Source organism: Ambystoma mexicanum, chromosome 3p, assembly GCF_040938575.1.
Source record: "Ambystoma mexicanum isolate Mex_15411 chromosome 3p, UKY_AmexF1_1, whole genome shotgun sequence".
Classification (NCBI taxonomy): Eukaryota; Metazoa; Chordata; class Amphibia; order Caudata; family Ambystomatidae; genus Ambystoma; species Ambystoma mexicanum.
In genome coordinates, this window is record NC_090925.1 from 681,327,200 (window position 1) to 681,354,044 (window position 26,845).

At 45.2% G+C, this 26,845-nt stretch overlaps 1 protein-coding gene across 1 annotated transcript in view; it reads left to right on the top strand.

Annotated features, from left to right (window-relative positions):
- Positions 1 to 26,845, top strand: part of CDHR2 (cadherin related family member 2) — a 552,802-nt gene that overhangs the window by 373,491 nt on the left and 152,466 nt on the right. The window contains exons 14-19 of the mRNA XM_069651470.1: positions 1,370 to 1,534; positions 2,581 to 2,642; positions 14,149 to 14,392; positions 14,717 to 14,956; positions 24,580 to 24,649; positions 25,966 to 26,574. Of these exons, the coding sequence (XP_069507571.1) occupies positions 1,370 to 1,534; positions 2,581 to 2,642; positions 14,149 to 14,392; positions 14,717 to 14,956; positions 24,580 to 24,649; positions 25,966 to 26,574 (1,390 nt within the window). The remainder of the gene's footprint in view (positions 1 to 1,369; positions 1,535 to 2,580; positions 2,643 to 14,148; positions 14,393 to 14,716; positions 14,957 to 24,579; positions 24,650 to 25,965; positions 26,575 to 26,845) is intronic.

Below are 26,845 nucleotides of genomic sequence, written 5' to 3' on the forward strand. Positions count from 1 at the left end.
CTGGCTCCTACATTCCATACTCATGACGCTGCCAAGGTAGTGGCAGTTGCCTGCCGTTCTGCATTGTCTGCTTGGCCCCGGTGTCTGGGCCTGTTTGGGCGGATTTTGCATTGAGAATAGAAGTTTCCATGCTCTGGTGTTGTGGGTCCTTGTGACACTAGCTATGTCTGGATTCATGGATGTTAATGGAGGTTTTGACATCCTAAGACGATTTGTTGGTCTCTGGTCAGTGTTCTCTCACCTGTTGTTGGATCGTTCACTAGGTGTGCTGTTTTCCTGGGGTTTGTCTTTCCTGTGGTACATATTGAATTGTTTCATCATTTGTATTGCTTCAGGACTGTTGTCTATTAGGCCTCATTGTAATCACCTTGGTTCGGAGTTGAGTTTACTTGAGCCTTTGCCTTTTTCCTAGTCAGGGTCCCTTTTGCTCAGCCTGTGTGGCTTCTGTATGTCTGTGTAGGTATTCATGCCTCTTTTGAGGTAGATGGTTGGACGATGGTTGGGATCTCGCCTCTTGGCTGTGTTGCCATGGTTTCAGACTCTTGCCTTTGACTGCTGAAGTCCTTCATGTTTATTTAGTTATTTGCCTGATTTTTAATGTCTGTCTTCTGTTTAGTGACACTGTTCATTTGCAGGAATGGTGTCGTGGTTGTACTGTGTCAGTTTATCGTAGCAATTCAGCCTTCCTTCTGTGACCGTTGACGGGTAATTGTTCTAGGAATCAGCTACATGCCTGCTTTGTGTGTTGGAACTAAGCGGTGTCTCATAATAGGTCATGTTAACACATGACTCTGTCTCAGCTTCTGTAGGGTCTTTGGCAACTAATGAACCTTGCTCTGTGAATCCTCATAAGATAAGGAATGTCACGAGGAATAGGAGTGGTATGGTAACTGTTTAATGTTTTACCAGTAAGTTTAACTACAACGAGTCCTACCATTCCCTTCACAATCCTGGATTCCTTCCTCTGCACCTGTTGTGTGACATGTGTCTCTGCCGGTTGTGGCATTGTTGGGGCGTTAACAACAGCATTATGGTTAAATTGACATTTTACATATGGGAGTAGGAGGGCCTTACATTTGTGTAATGGACTAGCCTGATTGCCCGTTTCCCAGACATGATTCGCCCTCATAAGAGAAGGACAGGGGTGAGGATGAGTAGGACTCTGTGTGATGAAGATTACTGGGAAGTGATTGGAGCATTACTGGAGGTTCTTGATGCAGGAGGCAAGCACCCCTGGGTTGGTTCAGACATCCCCTCAACAGCGAATAATGTCAGCGCCAGAGGAGGAAAAGTTGATGAGACCCAGTAATTGATGGAGGGTTTGTGGTGAGTATTTCTACCCTGCTTTCCCATCTTTCCTTGTGTACAGATTGTGGCCAATGATTCAAGGAGCGGTCCCGAGTGCTGTTCTTTTGCCAACGTGACCATCAATATCCGTGACATCAACGACCACAGCCCCGTATTTGCAGACACGGTCTACAAGCTGAGCGTGAAGGAGCGTAGCCCCAATGGAACCCCTGTGGGCATGATCACGGTACGCTACTCTACAGAATTAAAGTAAGAAACAGGCTTAGAACAAGTGAGGTGCGCAAGGGGCCAATGCGGTAGGGAAGGGCATGATGATCTGTTTGTGGGCAGGGCGTGGGCATGAGTGGGTGGGGCCCTATGCATGTGATTCTGCATGATTCTGCGTGCATGTGTAGTATCTTCCTACGTGTGGCACAATCCTACGGTGGTGGATCTGTGCACACTTGCAGCATGACTATGGGTGAAGTGTTGTGTGCAATTGCAGAGTGGCCAGAGGTGAGAGGTGAATATGTTTACAGGTGCAGTACGCACCTTGGAGGGGGAAGGACTAGTGATGTGGATCTGTGTCCAAGTGTAGGATGACTATGGGTGAGAGAATGATCTAGGGACGCGGTGGCCATGAATTGCGGGGGTGCCTGAAGAGATGGATCTGGGTGCAGCTGCAGTTTGCCAATGGGCTTAAAGAAGCTTTGGGTCTCTCCTAGCCTACATTTTCCCAGCCACATACACATGGTCTTCTTCCTTTAAGCAGCTGTGCTATGTTTGTTTTGTTATGTTGGTTCTTATTCATTCAAGTAGCTATCGCCTCCTCTGGGGTACTGGAGGCTAGGGCCGGGCTCGGGTGCTTGTGGGCGAGTGAAATGGTTAGCTAATATTTATGAGCAGCTTATCGTCTGTCAAGGTGCTTTTGTCGGTGTGCAGTGTTTATATCGAAAATGTTATATTGAAAGAACATATATCGAATATTTTATGTTGAAGCATTTTATAGTGAATGCATTTTGGGGTGGGACAAAGGGTTAAATACTTTTTGAAAACGGTTGGGGTGGGTTTATAGAGGTCATTAATTGGGGTTTGTGCATTCACTATGAAACTTTTCGTTATAAAGGTTTCGATATATAATATTTTTTTTATATAATATCTAGGTATAAATATATGTAACCCCTTTGTCATTATTTACTGGGTTGCTATGAGTGAGATGAGTGTCATCCAATGTAAAGATTATAGTTCCTCTGAATATTACATTTGTAAAATGACCTTCTTATTTCTTCACAGGCAACAGATCCTGACACTGGTCTATTCGGGAAAATCACTTACAAACTTTTACCAGAATCCATGTATGTACAACATATGATCAGCCATGTTCTTTTTTTGATGATAAGCTTTCGAAAGTGGATCTGAAATGAAGTTCTCTTGGGCTTCCAGTGGTTGAAGGGGCAATTTGCAGGGCATGATATATACACATAACCTACCCATAACATACCCATCACTGTAAATTATAAGTAAGGTTTCATGATTCAGTGTTAATTCTGGTGGTATTTTCTTCCAGTGTTTTAAAAAAACAACTGGTGTGTATCGTGGTTGACCATTAAAAACATCGCAAACAGCAGTTTTTTTTTCTCGAGTGGTTTCAAAATACCGTACTTTTGTTGTTGCACAAATAAGAGCCATTTGCCATTGGAAGCGCTACCTCGCCTTCACCAGCTGCAGTGAAATGCTGAAACAGGGAAGCTCCCAGCAACAAAGGTCCCGAAACTGGGAGCAGCCTATGGTGAGCAGTGCTTCATTACTGGGGGTGTTTGCCAGGACTCGGCCCTGGCACTTACATTTGAGCCCCAGCACTTATTGCCTCAGAATTACTTTAATTATGAAGTGGTGATAGTCAGTGCATCCATCAACCACAATGAGCAGGTGGGAGCTGCAGTGTAACACTGCGGGGAGAACGGCGGATAGCAAAGGGGAAACATGCTGGTCTTGGAAGCAATACCACGCAGAGCAACAGAAGTTCAAATCCCAGATCTGCGCTTTTGTATTCATGGCAATTTTTGCCGCGATTTTAAGACATGGAACCGAATTGCCCACCCACGGCGTGGCAGGAATTGTAGAACATTTTTGGCCCCTGGCACTTATTTTCTTTTTACAAACTATGCACTGATGGTGAGTCCAGAGCAGGTGGCCCAGAGCGGGGGAATGCCAGGTCCCCTATGAGCTTTCTGAGTATCCAGGAAGGTGAACTTATTCTGCTGCTTCTAAACTTCATTTCAAAGACGGCACGGCAACAATAAGCGGGGCAGTAGCCATGTCCTTTAAAACAATGAAACCTTTAGCACAGCAAACATTTACAACAGAGGAGCTCCTTGAGATGCCTTTTTTTTTTAAAACAAGCTGAATGCTGAGTAGTCAGGACTTTGAGGGTGATGCCTGCATAGCAAGGGCGGGGCCAATTGCAGCCTCTAGAATGAGAATCAAATTGCCCAGAGATCGCAACTGATCCCATGTCCGGGGTAATAATCCTTCCATTCTCGCCCCATTCCTTGCATTCTGGTATATGTAGTCATGGGTGCATAATTAAAAAGAAAATCTAGTATCAGAATGCAAGGAAAAACACTCGGCTGGAATGAGGAACTTCTCAATATGTTGCAGTATTCTTATAATCAATAATGGAGTACAACTTTGGATCTTATCATACTTAAGACAGTAATTCACGTGCAGTTCCTTCGAGAGTTAAAGGGGGGAAATTACATGATGGTGGCGCCACAAAAGGTACATTTCCCTTTCAAGTTCCCATAGAGAAATATTGCTCTCATCTCTAGTAAAACAAATGCTAGGCGGATTTACATCAAACCTACATGAGAAGCTATTTTCTGGTCCATTTGCACCCTCTGATTGGTTGGGCAAAAATTCGCCCAGCGCAAAAAAAAAAAATGATGCAAGATAATTCCTTCTGTTGCGACATCCACAAACCCATTTACAAGATTGATCTAAGAATGTGATTGGCTGAGAGTTTTCCTCCATGTTGCATCTGAGGATCCAAGACACTGTGCTGCACAGACAGTAAAATGGGGCATTTAGCAGTTCCTCTGGCCATGACCAGCGGAGACTGTGACATGGGCACAGGCCATGCCCAGTGTGCATCGTAGTGCGAGACACTGTGATAGGGGCAGGTTCAAAGGTCATGCTGCGGATATAGTGTCTGTCTGCCGGCATGGCCACGGGTCATACATACCCAGGGGGACTGAAGGGAGATTCCCTGGACTAGGACATTCCAATGGCTATGCCCTGGGCATAGTGGCTTCCAGACTTGGCCAATTGGCCATGTCCAGCAGGCAGTGAAGGGGTGGGGTGTGAGGGGGTCATTGTGCACAATCTATTGACATTCCCAGGGCACATAGACTTCTGGGCAGAAACAATTGATGGAGTATATCATCAAAATAGGAAGAAATGACAAAAAAAGTTTTTAAGTATAGTTTTTGTTAACCTTTAAAATGCACTGCACCCCTTCAAATAGTAACGTGGGCAAAGGCCTCGGAATGCCAGGCTCAATACCACCATGCCAAGGTCTTTGGTAATGGCCTGTTCATACTGTGAATAGAAAACGCCAATTATGGCATGGCTATAACCACTAGCCTATGACCCTGGGAACTATTAAGAAGGAAAATGTGTGATGTCATGAACAGGTGGCACCTTATGGTTCTGTGGTACATATAACTACAATGTGGTTGTTGTTGTAGACTTTGCATCGCAAACATGTTGTTCGATCAACTAATGTTTCTCAGATGGGTTCAAAGGTTTTAATTAACGAATACCAGAAAGTCTCACAGTATTTCGATCGCAGGGTAAAGTTATAGGAGACTTAAAATTAAGTGTTGGCTTCTGGGCCAACTCACAAACTCTGCTTAATTTGGTACCAGGGTATGCAAAATAGTGTTATATTTACGTTGGAGTTTCCAGGCCTAAATTCATATCAGAATCGAGAACAGTGTCTGGCGGACTCCGACTCCAAGCTCCAGTTTTAGTCTTTGATGGTCAACTTGGGTTTGCAAACTTGGATCTCGGTGCAGGTATGCAAACCCAAGAGGCGGCATATGCATGGTATTGTATGTATGTATTTAAAGCCAAGGTGAAATGGGGTGTCTCAAGGTTCGGAAACATTTCTTGCGTTTGTGAACCCAAGGAACCTAAATGTCACCCATTGGTACTCACAGCGCTAAAGGTACAGAATTAGGATTCTATGGACACAGTGTGGTAAAAGCATACATCATAGAACGTGAAGCATACATGATATGCTAGTTGCATAAAATCAAAGATCCAGGTTCAGAGAAAGTAGGGCAGTCCGTTTTAGTTACAGGTATTTGTTGAAAAGTGAAGTTTTGACTTTCTTGCGGAAGAGTGCCTAAGCAGGTTTGTCTTGGATCTGCCGAGGGAGGGCATTCCAGAGTGTGGGAGTGATGGTAGTGAAGCAAGAGCCCCCAGCTCTCTTTCTAGAAAATCTGGGTATGTTCAGGGCTGATGTGGAGGAGGAGCGGAGATTGCGCAAATTGTGTTTCATAGTGATACCGTCAGTGAGGTAGGGGGAGCAGTGTTGTGTAAGCAGCGGTAGGTGATGGCAAGGAGCTTGAATTCAGTGCAGGCTTTGGTGGGAAGCCAGTGAGCCTCGCACCTGATGTGGGAGATGTGGTCAGAGCGCTTCAGGCCCCAGAATGCTCTGAGGGAGTTGTTTTGGAGCAATTGTAATTTGTTGATTTTTTTGGTGGAGCTCCCTGCTAGGATAGCATTGCAGTAGTCTAATTTGCTACCTGTGATCGCTCTCGCTAGGGTAAGACAGTTGTGAGAGGTGAGGAATTTCCTGCAAAGATTTATATGTTTGGTAGAATAGGCTGCAGAGGAGGCGATGTCTTGGACATGTGTTTGCATGTTTAGTTCCGCATCCAGGTAAACACATAGGGCCTCATTACACGGTAGGCGGTAAGGGTTTACCGGTACCGGTAAGGGCACCGGTACCGGTAAACCCTTACCGCCTTACTACGAGGTCCCTTTGCGGGTCCTCCCTTAACGCCTGGTTTTTCCAGGCGTTAAGGACGGGACCCGCAAAGGGACCTCAGAGCTAATTAGCACCTTCCCCATTCCCATTATGCCCTATGGGGCAAAAATGGGAATGGGGAAGGATAAATGGGGATTGGGGAATTACCGCCCCCGCTCACCTTGGAGTAGGGCGGTAATTCCGCCATCCACCAAGGCGGACTCGGTACGGTACCGGCGGCAACCGGTTACCGCCTACCGTGTAATGAGGCCCATAATGTTTTTACATGGGCGGAGACAGGGATGGTGTTGCCGATTTTGGACCGATTGTCCTCACGCATGCAATCTTTTAAAAACACGTGCAATCTTTTAAATCTAAAGTCATTTAAAAGATGAAACCTTTTCAGTATGAAAACACATAGCTGCCTTTCTGCTTGTTACATCTGTGTGAATTAAAATATCACAGGTCTAGCCTCGAAACATAGATCTGAAAATTAAAAATAATTTGCAATCATTTGTTCGAAGATATTTTTCCCTAGACTCTTCTTGACAACCCTTTGGAGTACATTGTCATTGAATAAAGAAACCTTCCAAAAAAGAAAACACCTGAATGGCCGCATTTGCGTCAGTTCTCCTTCTGACCGTACTCTAGAAACCAAATTATACCTTTTGGGGTATTTTCCACAGGTGGAATTACGCACGGTAAATACACAGAATTTCGGTGGGAATGTGGCAGACTCTACTCCAAATTGTTGCCGTAGGTAACTACTCCATTTTACCTCCAAAAATCGGAGGATTTACGTTGCGGTAATTCCGCCAGCAGTAAATCTGCCAAAAGTCTCCATGGGGTGCTATGGACTCTAAACACAGGGAATTACCACCACATGTAATCATATGGAAACTGCACGGGACAAATTGGCAGTAAAGGTAATTGAATTTGGTGGTATTATGGCAGATTTACCACATGAATACTGCCAAACTTTTAATGAGACCCAGTGTCTTTCATGGATTTTGCATGTCAGTTTCCTCTTAACGATGCTGCAATATCATTTTGTTGGCTTGTAGTGGCAGCTTTGCATTGGTACGTGGTGTGTGCGCTATTTTGCAGAATGGTTGAAGACTTGGCCATAGCTTCTCTAAGGGAGGTTTTTTCTACAGCCCTCTAGTGAGGGATGCGACGCCATCTAACCTAATGGCAAAACAGTGTTCCAACGGAAAGGCAGAGCAGACCTCTCTTTAATGGTAGCCGTGGCAGAGCAGTCAGACCTAACTCAAGGGCGGAAGGAAGCTGATAGTGAAGTACTGTTAATCCCCACAGTTACCCCCAAAGAGTACGCCACACCTGTACACTGAACAATATACACGTTTAGTAATATTGCACATTACTACGTCAAATAAGTATATAGGGAAAATAGAACGCATAGAACACAGTGCACGTATACAAACAGTAATGGTCAATGAAGACCCAACCAATGTGTTGCCCACTACCTGGCGGTAGGTACAATGCAAGGTTAAGGGGGTTGGAAGAGAAGGGAACTTTAGACAATCAAAAGATACATTTACACAGTCATAATCAGGACCCACCCAATTGACACAAAGACAACAGTCGTGGTATTCCTCCTAACCGTTAGCACATAGTGATAGGAACATTACATATGTATTCCACACAGTCACATGGCTGCTAGAGGGAGGAAAAGGGGGCTAACTCAATAACCAACAATGACCAGAAGGCTATCTATCAAACATTAGAATATATTTAGGTATATATTGTCCTGATCCATAGGTCATATTACACCCACCGAAATGAACACAAAAGTAACAAGTAATGATAGACATAAACTTGGCACATTTCAATAGGCAGTAATTGAATACAATGATTTAAAAAGACACTATAAACCAGACCTAGTAGCTAAATATCAAGGTCTTCGTCGAAAACTCCAGGGACCCAAGAGAGACACAGGAAAAATGTCAGTGTTCGGGTGGGTACTTTAGAAAGCCACTTTGTAGATGTTTTCATTGCTGGTAAAAGTACCTCCGATTAATACATGGGACACAGGGCCCCATTACGAGGTAGGAGGTAGCCATGGTGCTATTAGCACCATGGCTACCCCGTTATCGCATTCCGGGTGTGGGTTCCCGAAATAAGGACTTACCGCGTCATTCCAACATTGGAGGACCCGATAAGTCCCCATTCCGGGAACCATTCCCCATTCCCATTCGAGCCCCCATAGGGCTCAATGGGAATGGGGATGGAGCTAATAACGGTACCGCAATTTGCGGTACCGTTATTAGTTCGGAAGTCCCTTAACGCGTCCCTGTCATAACGCCTGGTAAAACCAGGCGTTAAGGAAGGCACCCGCTAAGGAACCTCGGAAGAGGGTGGTAAGGGATTACTGGCACCAGTGTCCTTACCAGTGCCGGTAATCCCTTACCACCTACCTCATGAGGCCCACAGTCTTCTGGCAGAGCCGTGGTTATGGGGTCATGAGTGTGAATGCACATGTGTGTATAGGGTTGCCACTTACCTCAGAGGATGCCAGAGGAGACCCTCACATAGAGACCCAGGAGGAAAGGAGGCACAGCAGGATTTGTGCAAATCAAAGTTTATGTGCAACATGTGATAGAAGGGGACCTACAGAAATCCATGACTATGGATAATGGGAACCCCTGATAGTAAGTATCAAGAATAACCCTCCAGCCCAGGGCCACAGAGGTAAGTACTCATGGTGGCAGTTCCATAAAACACGTATCAGAATGGTGAAAGCAACCTGGTGGGTAAAAGTCTTATTTTTCGGGTTGAATTACAAGATCCAGTCACCCAGAGACTTGAACCCATGACCAATGACAAATCAGACGACCCACATGAAGAACAATCAACTTTACCAGGACTGGGACCCACCAGCCAGGAGTGAAAACAATGGCATGGAAGACTCCCGGAAGACAGAAGAACCCAAACAAGCGGATGCAGACAGCTCAATAGGCAAAGAGGGGCAACCAGCCAGCAGAAATTGCTTCCATGATGAAACAACAATGGAGGCGTTCAGGCTGGCCTAGACAAATAGCAGCAATGGGGTAGTGGTGTCCCACCAGTCTTCTGGACGACAGCAGCTACCTACCCATAGGCGTATGACCAAGCGTGTAATTCTCGAATATGTCAGTAAAATTGCAGAGAAACAGTCTTAGCACTGGGACTCCCAGTCCAGCCAGTGCGGATGACCAGGATTAGGATAGCCCAGGAGGAGGTCCAGTAGCCAAAAGTTAAAATGACAACAGCAGGCTTCAAGAGAAGAATCCTCCAGCAGGCAGGTAAGCAGTCTACCAAAATCCCAGCCGGGACGGGGTAGGTCGCCTTTACATATACACAATCACTCATGGGCTGGCCTAAGCCAGTCCTTCAATCACAAAAAAGGAAGGGCATTCACACAAATGGTTTGCCAGCCAGCAAATTAGGCTGGCACTAAAAAACACCATACACTAAAGTAGACCTGCACGGTATGCATATTTGCCTGTCTAGGGCTAGTGGCCAGCCCAAGCCACACTAGAAAGCCGAGCTGGGCTCAGAGTGAGCCCATGTTTGCACATGGTCCATTTTAGCCATTCATTGCAGTTTCCCCAAACTAAGGAAAACTCCCCCCAAAAAATGACTTAAACCATACATAAGTACCCCCATGGCCATCAAAAATGGAGATTAGGATACTAATTCAGTAAAACAGTTTTAACCCCGGTGAAGCCATAACTAAATTACAACAGCCGCCAACCTACACACCACGCTGCAGCCAAAAAGGGTGGCTTAAAAATCACCCCAGTACTAGGAGCAATATGGACTACTCTAGGACCAGTTATGAATCTAGTGACATCATTACTCTCTCTCCGGGGGTCCTCTCTTCCCATATGGTCAGGGAAGGGCAGCCGCTACCTGACCCCGATCCGGGTGGCGGAGGGGCGCCTGAGGGAGGACCATATGGGGGAGACAACCCTCTCCGGAGGGAAGGAGACTCCTTGGCAGGAACATGGCATTCCACTTTCCATTCAGGGTATGCCATCCCCCTGAAATCCTGAACCTATATGACATATTGTGGCATAGATCCAGTCCAACCACTTTACAACCCTTTTTGCAAAAGCACTGAGATGAGGAAGAGCACAAGAGTAATGCAGAGCACAGACATTACAAAACTAGAGACACGCTCTAGTGGTTGGAGGAATCCAATAGGTGCCAGGACATTTAAAACCCTAGCACCACAAGGAAGATGGAGTTCCACTATATCAAACGCGGGTTGGAAAGAGAGAAGGAAGCCAGCTTCAGCACGGAGCAGAGCAGCTCTACCGGTGCCATCACAAGAAGCAGAGAGGGAGAAGGTATGCCACACGAAGGCCTCCAGCATGAGATGCTGCGGAGTGGAGGCTAAGGCACGACGAGTGCCGGAGAGCAGACAGGACGCCAGTAAAAGGAGGAAGTGCCACTCTGGACAGACCGAAGACCACAGAGAATTCAGAAGCAGCCAGACGACACCGGTGAACCCAGAAAGTGGAAGTGGGACACCAGGGCGCTTTGCAGCGTATACTGCATGCCAAGCAAAGGCGGTGACATTCACAGGACATACCTGTGCAAGGGAGCTGGGACGCTGAGTGCATTTCAGAACAAAACACATGATAAGGGGTCAAAGACCCAGTACCTGAAATAAGTGAATTGTTGTGTGTGGAGAGAAAGCCCTGGCAGGAGAGTCTACCAGGCAACCTGTTGAGAGTCTGTGACCCCACCCAAGCATAAAGTGAACACTGTGAAAGTCCTGGCCGGAGAGAGCACCAGGCAATGTGACTGCGAGTCTGGGACCCGTACCCAATTACAAATATTGTGTGAGAGAGCCTCTTGAGCGTGTGAACCCCAGGGGAAAGGAACCATACCCCATTGGCTGGAAAGGTGCATACATTGTGGAAATCAAGGAGAAGAAAAAGGAACCCCTTGTGTGTGTGTGAAATTCAGAGGAAGTGAGACAGAGCCTCTGGATTGAAAAATTGTATATCCAGAGGAAAATAACTGTGATTTTGAATTATAAAGAAACCTTGGAAACTCAGGGGAATGGACCCCCCAGATCCCTCCTAAGGATTGTGGAACTTTGTGGGACTTTGATCATTTGTTTGTTTCTGCACCTTTTGGAACTTTGTGTTGGAACATTGGAAAAGCTACAGATGGACAGTGGGAAGACTATACCCCTTTGCATATTATTTTGAGTTTAGCATGTAAGGGACAGGTTAGGATTTTGAACACAGAACGTAGAGCTCTTTATTTTTGGACACTCTGACACTGACAGCCATTAGTTTTGTTGTGGCACCCCTCTTAGTGATAGGGCGAGATATGACTTTCTCCAACCCTCTTTATATTTTAATAAACGTTTACAGCAACCATTGCATTGCCCCTGTGTCAGAGTCTTATTCCTGATTCATTACAGACCTTACACTAAAAAATTAAAGCAGTGGCATGGGACTTCAGTAGAAAGCCATCTGACCACAAAACGAACTCAGAGATCCTAAGAACCAAGGGGGAAAAACGGTTAAGGGGGTTTGGGAGGGCATAAAATGGGACAGCAAACCCCCCAAATTTAGAATTTGGCCCCAAAACTGCATTGTGTCTGGCCATCATTTTGATACGAAGACCATTACAGCTGCAAGAGGTTTGTTTGCTTCTGACTGGGCTGTCCATACTTCGTTGTTGATTGCGCCTTGAGTTTGAGCTTTTATGTCACTTATGCTGGTAAGCACACCCTCACCTTTTAAATATGTAGTGTTTCCAACATCTTTGATGGGTAATCTCAACAAGCAGTTCCCTTGGGTATTGTACCATCCTGTAGTGAATAATGTAGTTGTGGTCCTGCATTTTAGATGCCAACCTGACCAAGCAGCCTGCAAGAATCCCAGAAGTTGCTGGGCCTAGCATGTTGACTAATGTAGATGTAAGTGCATAGGTACAGAGATGGAAGTCATTTGTTGTCCGTGTGCAAGCCAACATCTCTCTCTCAAAGACTGAATAGAGCATGTATGCATCTGTGGGTGATTTGGAGGCAAACACTATACTTTTCTTTTTAATTCCTGTCTTTTGAATACATGTCTCTCCCAGGCTGTAGGTGCTGGCACCTGCTGACACAATAAGTCAAAGGAGCTCGAGCATGGTGCATTTACAATGGCTTCCTTGACTGCGATGAAGGCTCCCATGCAATTCTCAGACTAGTCATATTGAGCTCCTTTATGAAGGACTACGCTCATGCATTCTGATACTTTATATTGGTCTAGCCGGAGATATTATTCATGGATGGAACAGTGCATTCGATTTTGAAGTCCCACAGTCTTCTTCATCGGAGTTAAATGATTACTAAAGAAACACATGTTCTTTCTCAAAGGGAAGAGAAAAAATAGCTTTCTCACTTTAAACTTAATTGGTTGGTGAACATTCATGCATGGAATACAGATCTGGTGTGGCTGCCTTATCTAATGGACCATAAAAGCACCTGGAAGCCGAGAACGCACAACAGCTTTCACTGTTAAACTTTAAATCTTTATAGCTGTGAGTTGCATTTTAAGGGCCATTCGTGTGCCTTGAGACCTGTGGGCGATTAGGTGCGTTAAGAAGAATTAAAATAAATACATAAATAAAATAAGGAAAACCTATCTTATTTGGCATGTGACTGTTGCATGTAATATGTTCTCAAAGTTAAGTACAGGCAGTCTTAAAGTGGGCCCCACTAAATTTCCAAATGGAAGACTAAATGCTTGCAGCTTGCATAGCATTTACTTCTACCATTACCCCTAAATATGCAAAGATTGAATTGCTGGGACATTTAGCATCTGTGTCTTCCGTCAGTATGAAGGCTGGATTCCATTTTGAGTGCTTTATCAAAGGTCACCTGGTGACTGGAAGGAAGCTTCCATGAGTGCCATAGGCACAGCTTGCCATGGCCAGCAATCAATAGAAGTGGTGCCTATCGCAGCAGTGGCTCAAGGTGGAGTGCTGATCCTGCATGGTATTTTGGGTGATTTCAGAGGTATGGGATAATATGTTATGTAGGATGACTCCAGTGGTCTACAGTAATTCCTGGAATCCTTGAGAGGTTGTCCAGAGAAAAATCTGGTATTTAAGGCAACCTCTCCGGTCTACGATAAAGTCTGGCTTTTATGTTGAGCACAGGACAGATGTCATGAATAATGTCCACTTTTCACAGTAAATTTAAAGGTTTAGGATATTGTTCGATATTACAGTTAACTATAACAGTCTGGGGTAATGTATGTTCTCTGCGCTTATGTAAAGTCATAGGTTTGTCACGGAAGGTAACACAGAGTACATTTCTCTGTTCTGCTCCGAATCTACTAGACACCTTTATTGGCTCAAAGACCAGGTCAATCAACTCCTAGATGCATAGTCCATCTGTTTCACTTGCCAGAGACACATAGTTACTAATTGAGTAGGTTGTTTCAGAATTCCATTTGGTTTGCCAAAGCACAGCATACACACCATCATTAAGAGCAAGAAGAAATCATGCATGGTTAGTAAGACATTTCTGAGTCTATGATAATGTCTGGCATCTATCATTACCCCTGAGGAATCCGATAAAGCCCTCCATCGAAGGTGGCACACAGAGATGCCTGCTGTCCCAGTAAGTGCCTTTGAGCTTCAGAGTCGTCTAGACCAATATTCACATGTGATTGAAATGCAGAAGACCTTTATGTCAGTTCCATCATTCTAGGCAACCCCAACCAGTTCAATGAGTCCTTCCGCAGCTAGGCATTATCATCAACGCGCAGTCGTAAAAGACAATCTCCTGTTTGTTCCCGTAGACTTGACACGTTCCAGGTGAATGGTCATACTGGCAACGTAACAGTGAGGAATGGAACGCTGCTGGACAGGGAGACCCGTGGGGTGTACTATGCCACCCTCCAGGCCCTGGACGGGATGAATCTGACTGGTACCACACTTCTGGAAATCACAGTGGAGGATGTGAATGACAACGCTCCTGTAATTACCGGCTCCTACAACGCTTTCATGGACGAGAACACCGGCACTGTCAGACTTCAGATACAGGTAAGCAGAATGCGACTGAGATCGCTGGCAGAGTCAGCCTTCACGAAGCACGTACACACCTGGCAATGCATGCCCGTTCACCCGACTTGTGGGATTCAATGGGCAAGAGAGTTGTTTAGTCATTGGCCGCCACTTCATCATGGGTTGAAATTGTGGTCCCAATCGGGCACTTATGTGGGCCACAAGAATTGAGTGTGAAGTGGCCCAGGTGTTAGGCATGGCATCAACGTTGCTGTCAGTACTCACTAGTACTGGCCATGAGACCCGAATTGCTGGTTGGCGTCCCTGGTAATCGTTGTTTGTTGGCATCTCTTTTCCCGCCAGGCCTTTGATAACGATGAGCCCAACACCAACAACAGCCACCTGCGGTATGAGATCCTGAGCAGCCCTTACAGCCATAACTTCACCATTGGCCAGGACTCCGGCCTGCTGACCAACATGGGCTCGCTGGACCGCGAGGCGATTGACGCCGCGCTCAATGGGAGGATCATCCTCACTGTCAGAGTGTACGATCTGGGGGTCCCCCAGCAGGAAGACTTTGTTAACGTCACCATCACCGTGGACGTAAGTGCTGCACGCTGCTTATATGTGTACACTATGCACTTTAGCACTGGTTCTAAAACGGTGCCAATCACTCAAAACAAATGGCAAACATGTTCATGAAGTTAATCGAAACATGCTGAGGGTGTTTCCTTCTTTAGGCGAGCTACATAGCGCCTGCATGCACCTTTCCACCCGCTTCAAAGTACTCATAGACCCTGTAAGCTTGCTGGCATCCCAGTGCAAAGCAGAGTTCACGCAGCCGCAGTAAGCAGAGTGCACACAAGTAAGGATCTGCACTGGGGCTCCATCATCCCAGGCGCCCATGAGCACTTGCTCAAAGGTTAGGACTGCATGGTTTCATGGGGGACACTCTCAGGTGGGGGTGACTTTCAGTGTGTAAGTTCCCTGCTGAGTGCAATGCTCGGCCCTTCTTCTCGAGGGATCCACTGAGTCCTGCCAGCAACACTTTGCAAGACCTGTGAAAACTCTCTGACCTCAACATTTTTCTTGATGAAAGGCTGCTTTGTTCAAGGCAGGTCCGCTTTACATAGTAACATCATGAAACCTCCTCTTTTCAAACCCCTCCGCATTGTTTGTGCCCATCAACTTCTCTCTACTTGTATATGTGTTGCTGCCTCTCTCCTTGCACTTCTTTCCTTGTTGCCTTCCAGGCTGGTGCCCCGACCCCTCGTCTCTCCTTGTTCATTTTCTTTTCCTTCTGTGCTCCCGTCTTTCTCTCTTTTCCTCTCTCACTCGTACCTGCTCCCACTAGGACCGAGTACTGTTGTTCTTTTGCTTTTTTCCCCACCCATATTTTCTCTTTTGTAACCTCTTAGGAATGTTTGCATGTATGGCAAGGGCTCACGCATAGGAAGTAAGTGCCAAGGAGAATATGCTAATGGTAAAGTAATGCCCTCTTCTCTCACCTGGCATCACTCCTTGATCAGTCACACTTATTTAGAAAACATATTCAGAGACCTCAAGTGATCTTTTGTACATTCTGTATTTTAGTTTGTGTCATTTTGATTTCCTGCAGTGTACGTGCAGTGTTATATTCGAATTAAAGGGACCAGAATGCCAAGTGGCGTGAGCTTTGAGAGATGGGACTGGCCGAAATATCAAACAAACTTGAGATTTCCGCAAGATCTCACTCTTTTACTACAATAAACATTAAGGGCCTCTGTGGTAGCGCATTACTTACGTAATACTTTGACACAGGAATGCAGCTTACTTTTTTATGCATGCTGATTTTAAATTTACATTTCAAGAGAATAAACATGTTTTTTATGTGTCAAACAAGCTGTAAACTGGGGTTGCACGTGGCTGTGGCTTTTAAATTGACATTTGTATGTAACAACTGCATCTCAAAACAAGCAGATGTAGGATGATGATTAATTGCAGCTTAGCATGGGATGATCAGTAATTGCAGCCTAGCATGCGATGATCAGTAATGCAGCCTAGCATGGGGCTGATCAGTAGTTGCAGCCTAGCATGGGATCATCAGTAATTGCAGATTATCTTGAGGGTGTAGGCAATTGCATCCTAGCATTCGATAACGAGTCATTGTAGCCAAGTATGTGGTGATGTGTAATTGCAGCCTAGCATAAAATGATGATTAATTACAGCCTAGCATGAGATGATCAGTAATTACAGCCTAGCATCATGCAGTGATCAGTAAGGCAGTTTAGCATGGCAATGATCAGTAGTTGCCGCCAAGCATTTGATGATCAGTAATGCAGCCTAGCATGGAATAATCAATAGTTGCAGCCTAGCATGGGATTATCAGTAACTGCAATCAAGATTGGGGTGATAAGTAATTGCAGCCTTGCATGGGATGATCGATAATTGCAGCCTAGCATGGAATGATCAGTAGTTGCAGCCTAGCATTTGATGATCAGTAGTGCAGCCTAGCATGGAATGATCAATAGTTGCAGCCTAGCATGGGATTATCAGTAACTGCAACCAAGCATGGGAGGATCGGTAATTGCAGACTAGTTTGAGGGGATAGGCAATTGCATTCTAGCATTCGATAATGAGTCATTGCAGCCAAGCATGGGGTGATGTGTAATTGCAGCCTAGCATTAGATGATGATTAATTGCAGCCTAGCATGCGATGATCAGTAATGCAGCCTAGCATGGGAATGATCAGTAGTTGCTGCCTAGCATTTGATGATCAGTAATGCAGCCTAGCATGTGATTATCAGTAACTGCAACCAAGCATGGGGTGATGAGTAACTGCAGTCTAGCATGGGATGCTACTGTCTCGGCAGGCCTGGGGGGGGAGGGGCGCAGAGTACCCCTCTCTCAAAAGAGTAGAGGGGGGACTGTGCATTCGTGTGCATTGGTCTTGTGCCATGTTTACAACTCTGTGTCAAGGCCCTGAGCTACCGAGTTCCTCCATTTCCAAGTGTGGTCTCGATTCGCAGCATTACACCTCAGTACTGCCCCAATGAAGCTCTAAATCTTGCCTGCTATTACACGCTGCACTGCTCACGAGAAACTGCAACGCAAGAGGCCTAGAAAGACAGCAGCCCTGCCTCGGGCAGGTGCATTTGACCCGTTGGCCCCCAATAGGACTTGTCCTAGCTATCATGCTCTCCCTGTTTGTCTCACCCTGCCTCCTCCCCTATTCTTGTAGAGCGCCTCCGATGCGTTCTTGCTTGGTGTGTGCTGTATAAATCTCACTTATGCCTACTATGCATATGTAAATCAATGCTCCCGTGTGAATGCCTTCTGCTAATGCATTGCAAGCGACCCAATGTGTCGCTTTAACCCTTTCTTTCAGCTGTAAATGTAGCAAGCCACATTGTAATCCGATGAGCATACGTTCACTTTGCTATTTTTTTGGCCAAACCATGGCAACATTGCCCAGGGAATAATGTGGATTTTCACGAGTCCACTTATACAAATTCAAGCGGGCGACTTGGCACTCTATTGTTTCCACAGTCTGCCATTCTCAAGGTGGTGAACTAATGTTGCCAGCCTGTGGGGCAGTGCTGCTTGTGTAATGCTCTGGGCTTGGCACACTTTAGTGTTCTATTTGTTTGAGATGGCGGTGGATTTGGCACAATGCTGCTTATTCGCCCATCCGACATCACATAGATCCATCGTATGATGAAAGCGTATACAGTTAGGACCGTGGTGTGCTGCTTCCTGTCTAGTAATGTACCAGACTGATGAGCAAGTAAACAGCCAGCACTGGCAGAGCAAGTGCGCGGCTGCCTTGGAACTTGCAGCAGCATCTGCTGCAGAGAAATTGGCCAAGCCTCAGAGACAAAGTACACATGGAATTGCTTTGGAAAGACCCCTTTCCAAAGGCATTGCAGACGAGCAATTATCAGAATAAACTCTAAAACAAAAGACAGCAATGGATCAGGGTCTGAAACACTCACTTGGACAAATGTATGGCCTGGCAGAAGTGACAGTCATATGAGTGAGGAGACTAGCTCTGTCCTTGGAATAGTACATTGGCAGCAAAGGAACATCACACTTACAGAAAATGATTGCAGAATGCATGCTGAAAATTACAAAGGTCACTTTCATAGTGAAAGGAATCAAAGATTTTGAAGAATATCGTGCCGCATCTCTGGGGCAATGCTGCAGGCTACATGCAGAGCCCTCAAGCTTCACGTAGCCATGTGTGAAAAGGCCACTCAGTCGTGTTTTCCCCCTTTGGATACTGGGACTTGTAGTTTTTCTTGAGTTTTTTTAAAAGTAGGCAAACTCCCAAGTCCCAGAATTCCAAGCAAAAACAGTACCCGACAGCCCTCACACATATATTATATTATAGGCTATTTATCCACATTGCCTGATTCCAAAACGAGCGCGTTGCCCCTGAGCTATACATCTGAGACATGGCTACAGGACTCTTCAGAGCGCTGCTATAGGAACCAGGTCCATCCCTGCAGGCACCCTCCTTAGCGCAGGCTCCAGTCACAGGAGGTATGCCCTCGTACACCCTGCTTCCAAACCCTCTCATGCCCACTGCCATACATCAACGGCTCCCATGGCAACTTCTCTACCATCCCAAAGAATGCCATGAGCACTTATGTGTCTTCATCAAGCACCTCTAGAGGTTTTCCGCAATAACTCTGAGAGTGATAAAGAGATGTTGGCATCCTCCCTGTGACTCTTTTGTTGATGAAGAATGTTAGCCCCCCACCCTTCTGCCCCACAACCACCGTATCTCAGTGTGCATATCCGCCCCTAGCACTTAAAGCTGTAGTTCACTCAAAAATGTTATTGTCTCAAAAGATGGGCCATAAAAATAAATATATATATACAAAATATTTTAAAGAATTTGGGGGAAATGAGGCTCAAACTTTTTGAAATTGGGGCATCCATTTTGTAAAATGAAGCAGCCTCCTTTCTTCATGTTAAGCTCTGCTCCCGCTGCACTAATCAAGCAAAAGCTCCATAGTGGGAGCTTTTGCTTACTACTACCAGAGAGTGGAGTTTATCATGAAGAGGAGGCTGCCACAGTAATTGCCTTGACTTTCTTTTTATGTTTCCGGTGCTCCCCAAGCCCAGGGGAGCACAGAAAATGTAAAATGAAAGGCAGAGCAATTATAAATACTTCGCCAGGCAACGGCGGGTTGTTCATAATTGCTGTGACTTTCTTTTCAAGTTTCCCGAGCACGGGAAACGGAAAACAAAAGTCGGGGCAATTATGAATACTTTTCCGGCGGCCAGCGAAGTATTCATAATTGCTGTGACTTTTGTTTTAAGTCTTCTGGGCTCCTCAGGCTTGGGGGAGCCCGGAACATTTAAAATGAAAGGTGCAGTAATTTTTCTGTATTCATATTTGCTGCAACTTTCATTTTAAGTCTCCCAGGCTCCCCCAGGCTCGGGGGAGCTAGGGAGATTTAAAATGAAAGGCACAGCAATTATAAGTACAACCTTGTTGTATTTATAATTGCTGGTACTTTTTCTGTTAGTCTCCCAGGTTCCTCGATCCGGGGGAGCCCGGGGGGCTTAAAACGAAAGGCGCAGCAATTATAAATACAACTTTGTTGTATTTATAATTGCTGGTATTTTCATTTTAAGTCTCCCGGGCTCCCCGAGCCGGGAGAGCTCAGGGGACTTAAAACGAAAGGCGTGGCAATTTCCGACACTTTTGTTTTAAGTCTCCCAGGCTCCCCCGAGTCAAGGGGAGCACGGGAGACTTAAAACGAAAGGCGCTGCAATTATAAAAACAACAGCTTTGTATTTATAATTGCTGGTACAAAAGGGACAGCAATTATAAATACAACAAGGTTGTATTTATAAATGCTAGGAAAGCAGGAAGATAAAAATAAAAAGCACTCACCAGCAGCCCATGGCAGGAAGGAGCCTGACAGAATTCTCTTCTCCAAGATGTAATAAGCAAAAACTCCCAGTAGGGGGCTTTTGCTTCATTAGTGCCGCGAGAGCAGAGCTTAAATTTGACAAAATGGATGCCTCCTAGTGATTGAAACGTTTGACTTCGAGCCTCATTTCCTCAAACTTTTATATAGGAACTTTCTTTTAAAATATTTTTTATATATATTTTTTTATTATGGCCCATCTTTTGAGACAATAACATTTTTGAGTGAACTGTCCCTTTAAATTCATCAAGTAGTGAGACCTTCTAGGCTACAGCCTTCAGACTCGCTGCTAATCTTATGCACCTTTCCCTAAATCCCCATCTCCGTTCCTCCCCTCCTATTGATTCCCCCATCCACTTCCTCACTGCTGCTATGAAGTGCAGTATCTGCAGCTGTACTTGGCCCCACGCTCATAGGCTGTGCGCCGAAGGTACCGTTCACGCCCTCCTCTTGCAGGCTGCAGTGTGGCCCGTGTGCTCAGAGTACCTAAGCTTGCTGCAGTCCACTCTGAGCGCACGGGCAGCACACGCTGCAGCATGCATGATGAATTGAAGCTTATCTTTTTCAAAAGCGGCTGTTCTCCCTCAACGTTTGCCCCCTTTTGTTTCTTCCGGAGAGGCAACTTGTTGCCAATCAACCTCCTGCTGCGATGCTGGAGAGACACATGCCCACCTCCCAGTGGCCCAATAAGCGCTGTGGGCTTCTTAAGCACTGCTCATCACTTTCTTTCTTAAAGCAGGGCATTTAAAGTGGGTGCGATTTACTAGTCATGGCCTATTTAAGAGACCATTGTTATGGACAAGGCATTCTTAACGTGTTAAGAACTGCAACAGGGCATTTATATTTTGAAAGCACATGCAAAGCAGCAGTGAGCTGCCTAAAATCTGTGCCTTCCTTCATCACAGTTAAACATATTGCAGAAAACCGTTTTAGCTATTTGCCTTATTTCCACATGTTTATATTTACCAAGCCAAAAACCGTTTAAGTAGAATGTACATTTTCCTCACATTATATATGAGGCATGCAAGTGAGCCTTGCATATTTACCAATGATGTGACAAGAGAGGTTGTCATCCTGGAGACTGGAGGGGATATTTTCTCTGGTTCTGGCCCTAGTCTGATTTTCAGGGCATAAGTCAATACATGTGGGTGGACAGCGTCTGCCTACTTTTTTTCTACGGTTAGACAACCCTTGTGTGTTTTTGAGGTCATCATAAAAAAAGTCTGCTTACTCACGTGTTCAGCTACTAGGATTTCACACCAGGTTGTCATGTTTGCAATGCAGATGCTTACTCACAAGAACACATAAAAGTGCCATTAAAGCACACATCTCATGTTTGGATTTAGTTTTCTGTGGAATGTTTCATTATAAATTGTTGGGCTTAAAAGGTGGGCACCTTTTATACTTTGCTAGTGTAGTTATTGGAAATGTTCCTCTAAGATTATATATATAGCAGGAGTAAAAATAAGGACCAGGATGATCCTCGCCTTATTGTTACTTTTAATAAGGCCTCATGTGATGTCCGTAAGATTATTGTTAAACACTGGCACATCCTCAGGCTGGACAAAGATATTGGTCCTTTACTCCCCAAATGCCCCACGTTAACTTACAAACAGGCACCTTCATTAAAGGACAGACTGGTTTCCAGCTTTTTGCCCCCGGTCCAGAAAAATTCCATCAGGACCAATTGGTTACCTGGTTTAGCTAAGGGTTTTACAAAGTGCCAAAAATGCAAAGCCTGCCCTCATGCAACTATTTGTAAATCCTTTTTACATCCTATTACGGGCATTGAATTTAAGCTGAAACATTTTATCAACTGTGAGACCCCGTTTGTGGTTTATGTTTTAGCCTGTCCCTGCCGGAAATGGTACGTGGGATCCACCACGTGTGTTCTTAAGCTCCGCATCCTACAGCATCTCAGAGCTATTAAGAACTTTGACCCCACGTACCCCATGGCCAAACATTTTAGGCAGCAACATGACAGTGATGTCCATTTACTTACATTTTTTGCTGTCGCTCATGTACCGATTGACCCAAGGGGTGGTGATCGCACTCTAAAACTGAGACAGCTTGAAACCAGGTTTATTTTGGACTTTGATTCTAAATATCCTAACGGGCACAATGTGGATGAGGAGTTATATACCTTTGTGGGAACTTAATTATTTTAATTATTTTGTTCCTTTATGCATTTGCACAAATCTCCCCCCTCTTATTCTTCTCTTGCTCAGTTTTATTTGATCTTGGTCTTTTGCTATTTGCACACTGCTTCCTGCTTTCTTCTCGTTTGGACTTATCTGTAAAAATGTTTTTTTGACCTGGCCTGGAATTGTTTATTGATTTTACTCTTATTTTTTATGTCATCCAACTCTTTCCTTCGTTTAGTTGGTGAATTTTGGCTGTCTTCCCTAAATTTTTCTTTTGTGTTTAGGGGGTCTGAAGTTAGTGAGTACATGATTATATCTGTACTGTGAAAGTTTGGTGGTCGATTTTGTTCCTCCATGGTATGATTGCTTGTACTTTTTCCATAATAAGCTCCAATATTGTGTCATGCACTTGCACTGTATGATTACTTAACCTTCTTCAACTAGGCTATGCTGCTAGAGTGACATGCCTTTGCACTTTAAATAGCAGTTTACAACATGCTTTTATTCTAAAGGTTGTATTCATTGATTGCTAAATCCTCAATGAATAATGCACTTGCACTTTATGATTACTTAACCTTTTCAGATTAGGCTATGCTGCTAGAGTGATATGTTTACGATCTATTGCACTTGCACTTTTAATTGCAGCTTGCTACATGTTTCATTACTGAGCATGCATTCACTGACTGTTCTTAAATCCCCCATGAATTGTTTATGCCTACCTTGTTGATTAGGTTACATGGTTAATGTGTTACGTTTACGGTCCAATGCATTAGCACTTTATATTGCAGTTTGCTATATGGTTTTATCGTGCAAGTTACATATAGGTTTGTCCAAGCTGTTTTCTACTCTGGGAGCATATATTACATACTGCCATGGTTAGCGAAGATATGCACTTGCATTTCATCCTTACACATTTATGTATTTAGACTTGCCTGCCACTGGCATGATTAGCTTTTACGCGCTTATAGTAATATATTTGTACCATGTCACAGCTACGGACTTTTTATTAATTCTAATTTTTGCTCATGTGTACTAATTCTTGTACAGCAACGTGTTTTGACATCCACTGTATTGTCTGACTTGTCTTTTTATCAACTTTCCGTTTCAGCATTTATAGTGTGGGATTTTAATGTGCTCTGTATTTTACTGTTGTATCTAAACTTGCACTCTCTATGGTTAAAGCAGCTTCTTGACCACACTCTAAAATGGCCGCTATGGTTTCATGCAAGGTTGTGAGCTTAGGTTGGTTGGCAACATGGAAGAAGGACCAGTTTACAATATTAACTTTCATTTTCAACACGTCCTCCTAACGTGATCAAGCGCTCAGGGAAGCGCGAAACGCGTCGTTAAGGACACTGCCTAGGCGTCCTGTATTGCTTGCTGTGTGGTTTTGCCATTTATTTTGTATTTTTTACCATTCATTAAACTCGACTTTTCCACTTATCTGGATTCGAGTTTTTTTTTTCATTTGTTGGGATTCACTGACCTCCTGCATGGAGTGCAGGTTTTTTCTATCCTCCATGTGTTTACATATATATCTATATATATATATATAGATATATATGTATTTATTTATTTTACCATGTTTTCGCTCCTGCCTACATACGCAGTGGTCCTTATTTGGGATGTCACTGATGTCATCAAATGCAAATGAAGGTGTCCTGCACTTAATATGCCACACTTGGCCCCACAAATCCTAGGGCCGGCCCTGATGGTATTTTTTGAGTGCGGAACTAGCTTTCGAGAACCAGCGGAGCTCTTTACAGAGGTACACAACAGTACAGTTGCATAACGGAACGCTTTACAGAAGAATACAGCAGAACAGATATACCACGGTGTGTGGGATACAGAGGAGCACGGAGGATGGGTACAGAGGTACAGGTGGATGAGAGGAGAGCAGCGGGCAGCATCTGCCCTTCATGCAGTGCTGTACAAAACTCTAAGTGAATAAAATAATTGCCACACTAGAGTGCAGTTTTCTTTTGGTGATGTTCTGGCTATGAGACTCTGTTTTGCAATATTCATACTTGGGCACACTGCACGTCCTTACTCCATTGCCGTGCACTGGGGCAGTATGGCTCTAGGACTGCCCATTTGGCATACTGTCACACTCTTGTGTCCCACGTTTCTCAGCATTTTACTTTCTTTGTTGCAGGATTTGAATGATAACCCTCCAGTGTTCACCTTCACAAACTATGAATTCAACGTGACTGAGAGTGAGCAAGGTAGGACCTCCCCCCTTTCCACATATGTATCTTGCTGAGAGTCTGGCCGGCCTGACCTCTTCACACACCCCGTCCCATTCTCTTGCATAGCAAAGCCCACCCTGTCTTTTAGCACTTCCTGGTCTGTTTTCGTTGGTAGCAAATGGTTGATGCTGCGTTTTCAACAGGACTCCTTCCAGACTTTACTTCTCCCTTCCCCAACTAACCAACTCCCAGTTCAATCTGCTATCCCCCTGGCACCACACACACTGACACCAAATACAAAAAATAGCATTTTCCATACTAGCATCACCCTCAACACATCAACATTGGTGCAGCCGCTCAGAGCACGGTCCACCACATCTGTAACTCCATCACCAGCGCCCCTTCCCACACCATGCCCGCATCTCTCCTGGTGACCCAGAGCTGCCATCTAAAAGATCTTGGAGCTTCCACTTTGGATGAAGCATACCCAGAAGTGTCACTGCCACAAACTACCCAGAATACCACAGGCATTCAAGACCTGGGAACCCCCGGCCTGCCCTCATCAATGCCACAGGTTTCATGCCACTTGCCCTTCTACCCCAGTAACCCACCTCTTTTCTGGGAGAGCCACGCATAGTCTCTATGTTCTATTTGCTGGTGTAGTGCATATCTGCCATTATTTTTTAGCAGTATTTATTTATTTATTTATTTATTGGGTATTTATAAAGCACCTATACAGCAAATGGTGTTTCAAGGCGCAAGACCTTTCATGCTCTTTTTAAGGAATCACAACCCCCTACCCTTTGCTGTGGAAATGTATAGACAAAGATACTGTTTTATGAAGTTGCACAGACATCCCACCCTGTTCCCTGGAGTATGAAGCCCATTTCATCCTTTCTGATGCAGCGTGGCCATCCCGCCCTTCCTGTTTTCTGCACTCGTCCCAGCTTCCTGCTCCATGATGTATTTGTATTTGTTTTATTTGTAGAGCGCGTCTGGCCCAAAGGCATCTGGGCAGATATCTTATGTTACAGTTACATATAGTCAGTTACACGTATTTACAAACAGCATGAACACAGATCTTATGTTACAGTAACAGATGAGCAGCAAGGTACAGTTAAACAATTTAACAAAAGCAGTCAATGTACAGTATGATGGCTTTAGACATGCTGGGAGATAAGCCATGTCTTGGCTTTGTGCTTAAAAGAGTGGAAAGAAGGCTCGATCCTAATGGGGCTAGGCAATGAGTTCCATAATTTAGCAGCAAGGACAGGGAAGCTCACCCCGCCCGCCTTTTGGCACACTCCTCAAATTCTGTCCACATTTGATAAATGCTGTCTCCTTCCTTGCAGGCGCAGACGTGGGCAGCGTGGAAGCCTCAGACGATGACCAGACCGAGATCAATAATCGCATCACATTCCGCATCCTCAGCGGGAGCTCTGGAACTTTCCTGATCCGCTCCTCCACAGCGGGCCCTGGGAAATACTGGGGGAAGATCATGGTCGACCCAGACATTGCCCTGGACTACGAAGTCCAGAAGGCCTTCACCCTGGTCATTGAGGCCCAAGACTCTGGCATCAACAACGTCATCTTCTCATCCACAGCCAATGCATCCATCTCCGTGATTGACATCAACGACGAACCGCCCATGGTAGACGCTGCCTCTCTGCAAGGAGTGAGCGTCTCAGAGAATGGGACCCAACACGGTCTGGTCACCACACTCCGGGCCTTCGACAAGGACACACAGCACCTTCTGCTCTTCCAGGAGCTCGCAGTGGCATGCTATAAGGGGCGCCTTAGTGCGGGGGACACCTGCCAGGACTGGTTCCAGCTTTACCACAATGGCTCCCTCTTTGTGAATGACAGCAAGGCCATCGACTTCGAGACGTGTGACCGCGTGGTGCTGACGCTGCGTGTGGAAGATACGTTGACACAGTTGGGAGACCGATACAGTGACAACGGTAAGAGCGTGTTTGAGGGCAGAGGCTAACAGCCCGGCCATGGGTATGCATTTCCGTCTGGAGCCTGGCATCTCAGGGTTTCAAATTCAGCCCTGCAGCAGTGACACCCACCTGCTAGTCTAGGTGTGGCATTAACAGTTGTCCTGCAGAAAGGAGAAACAACCTCGTTCAGCAGGGACACCTAGCGGCCAGACAGAGAATGGTCTTGTCTGAGTTTAAGGGTGCAAACGCACCGCTACTGTAGTACCTACGTGCTTATTCAGATGATGTC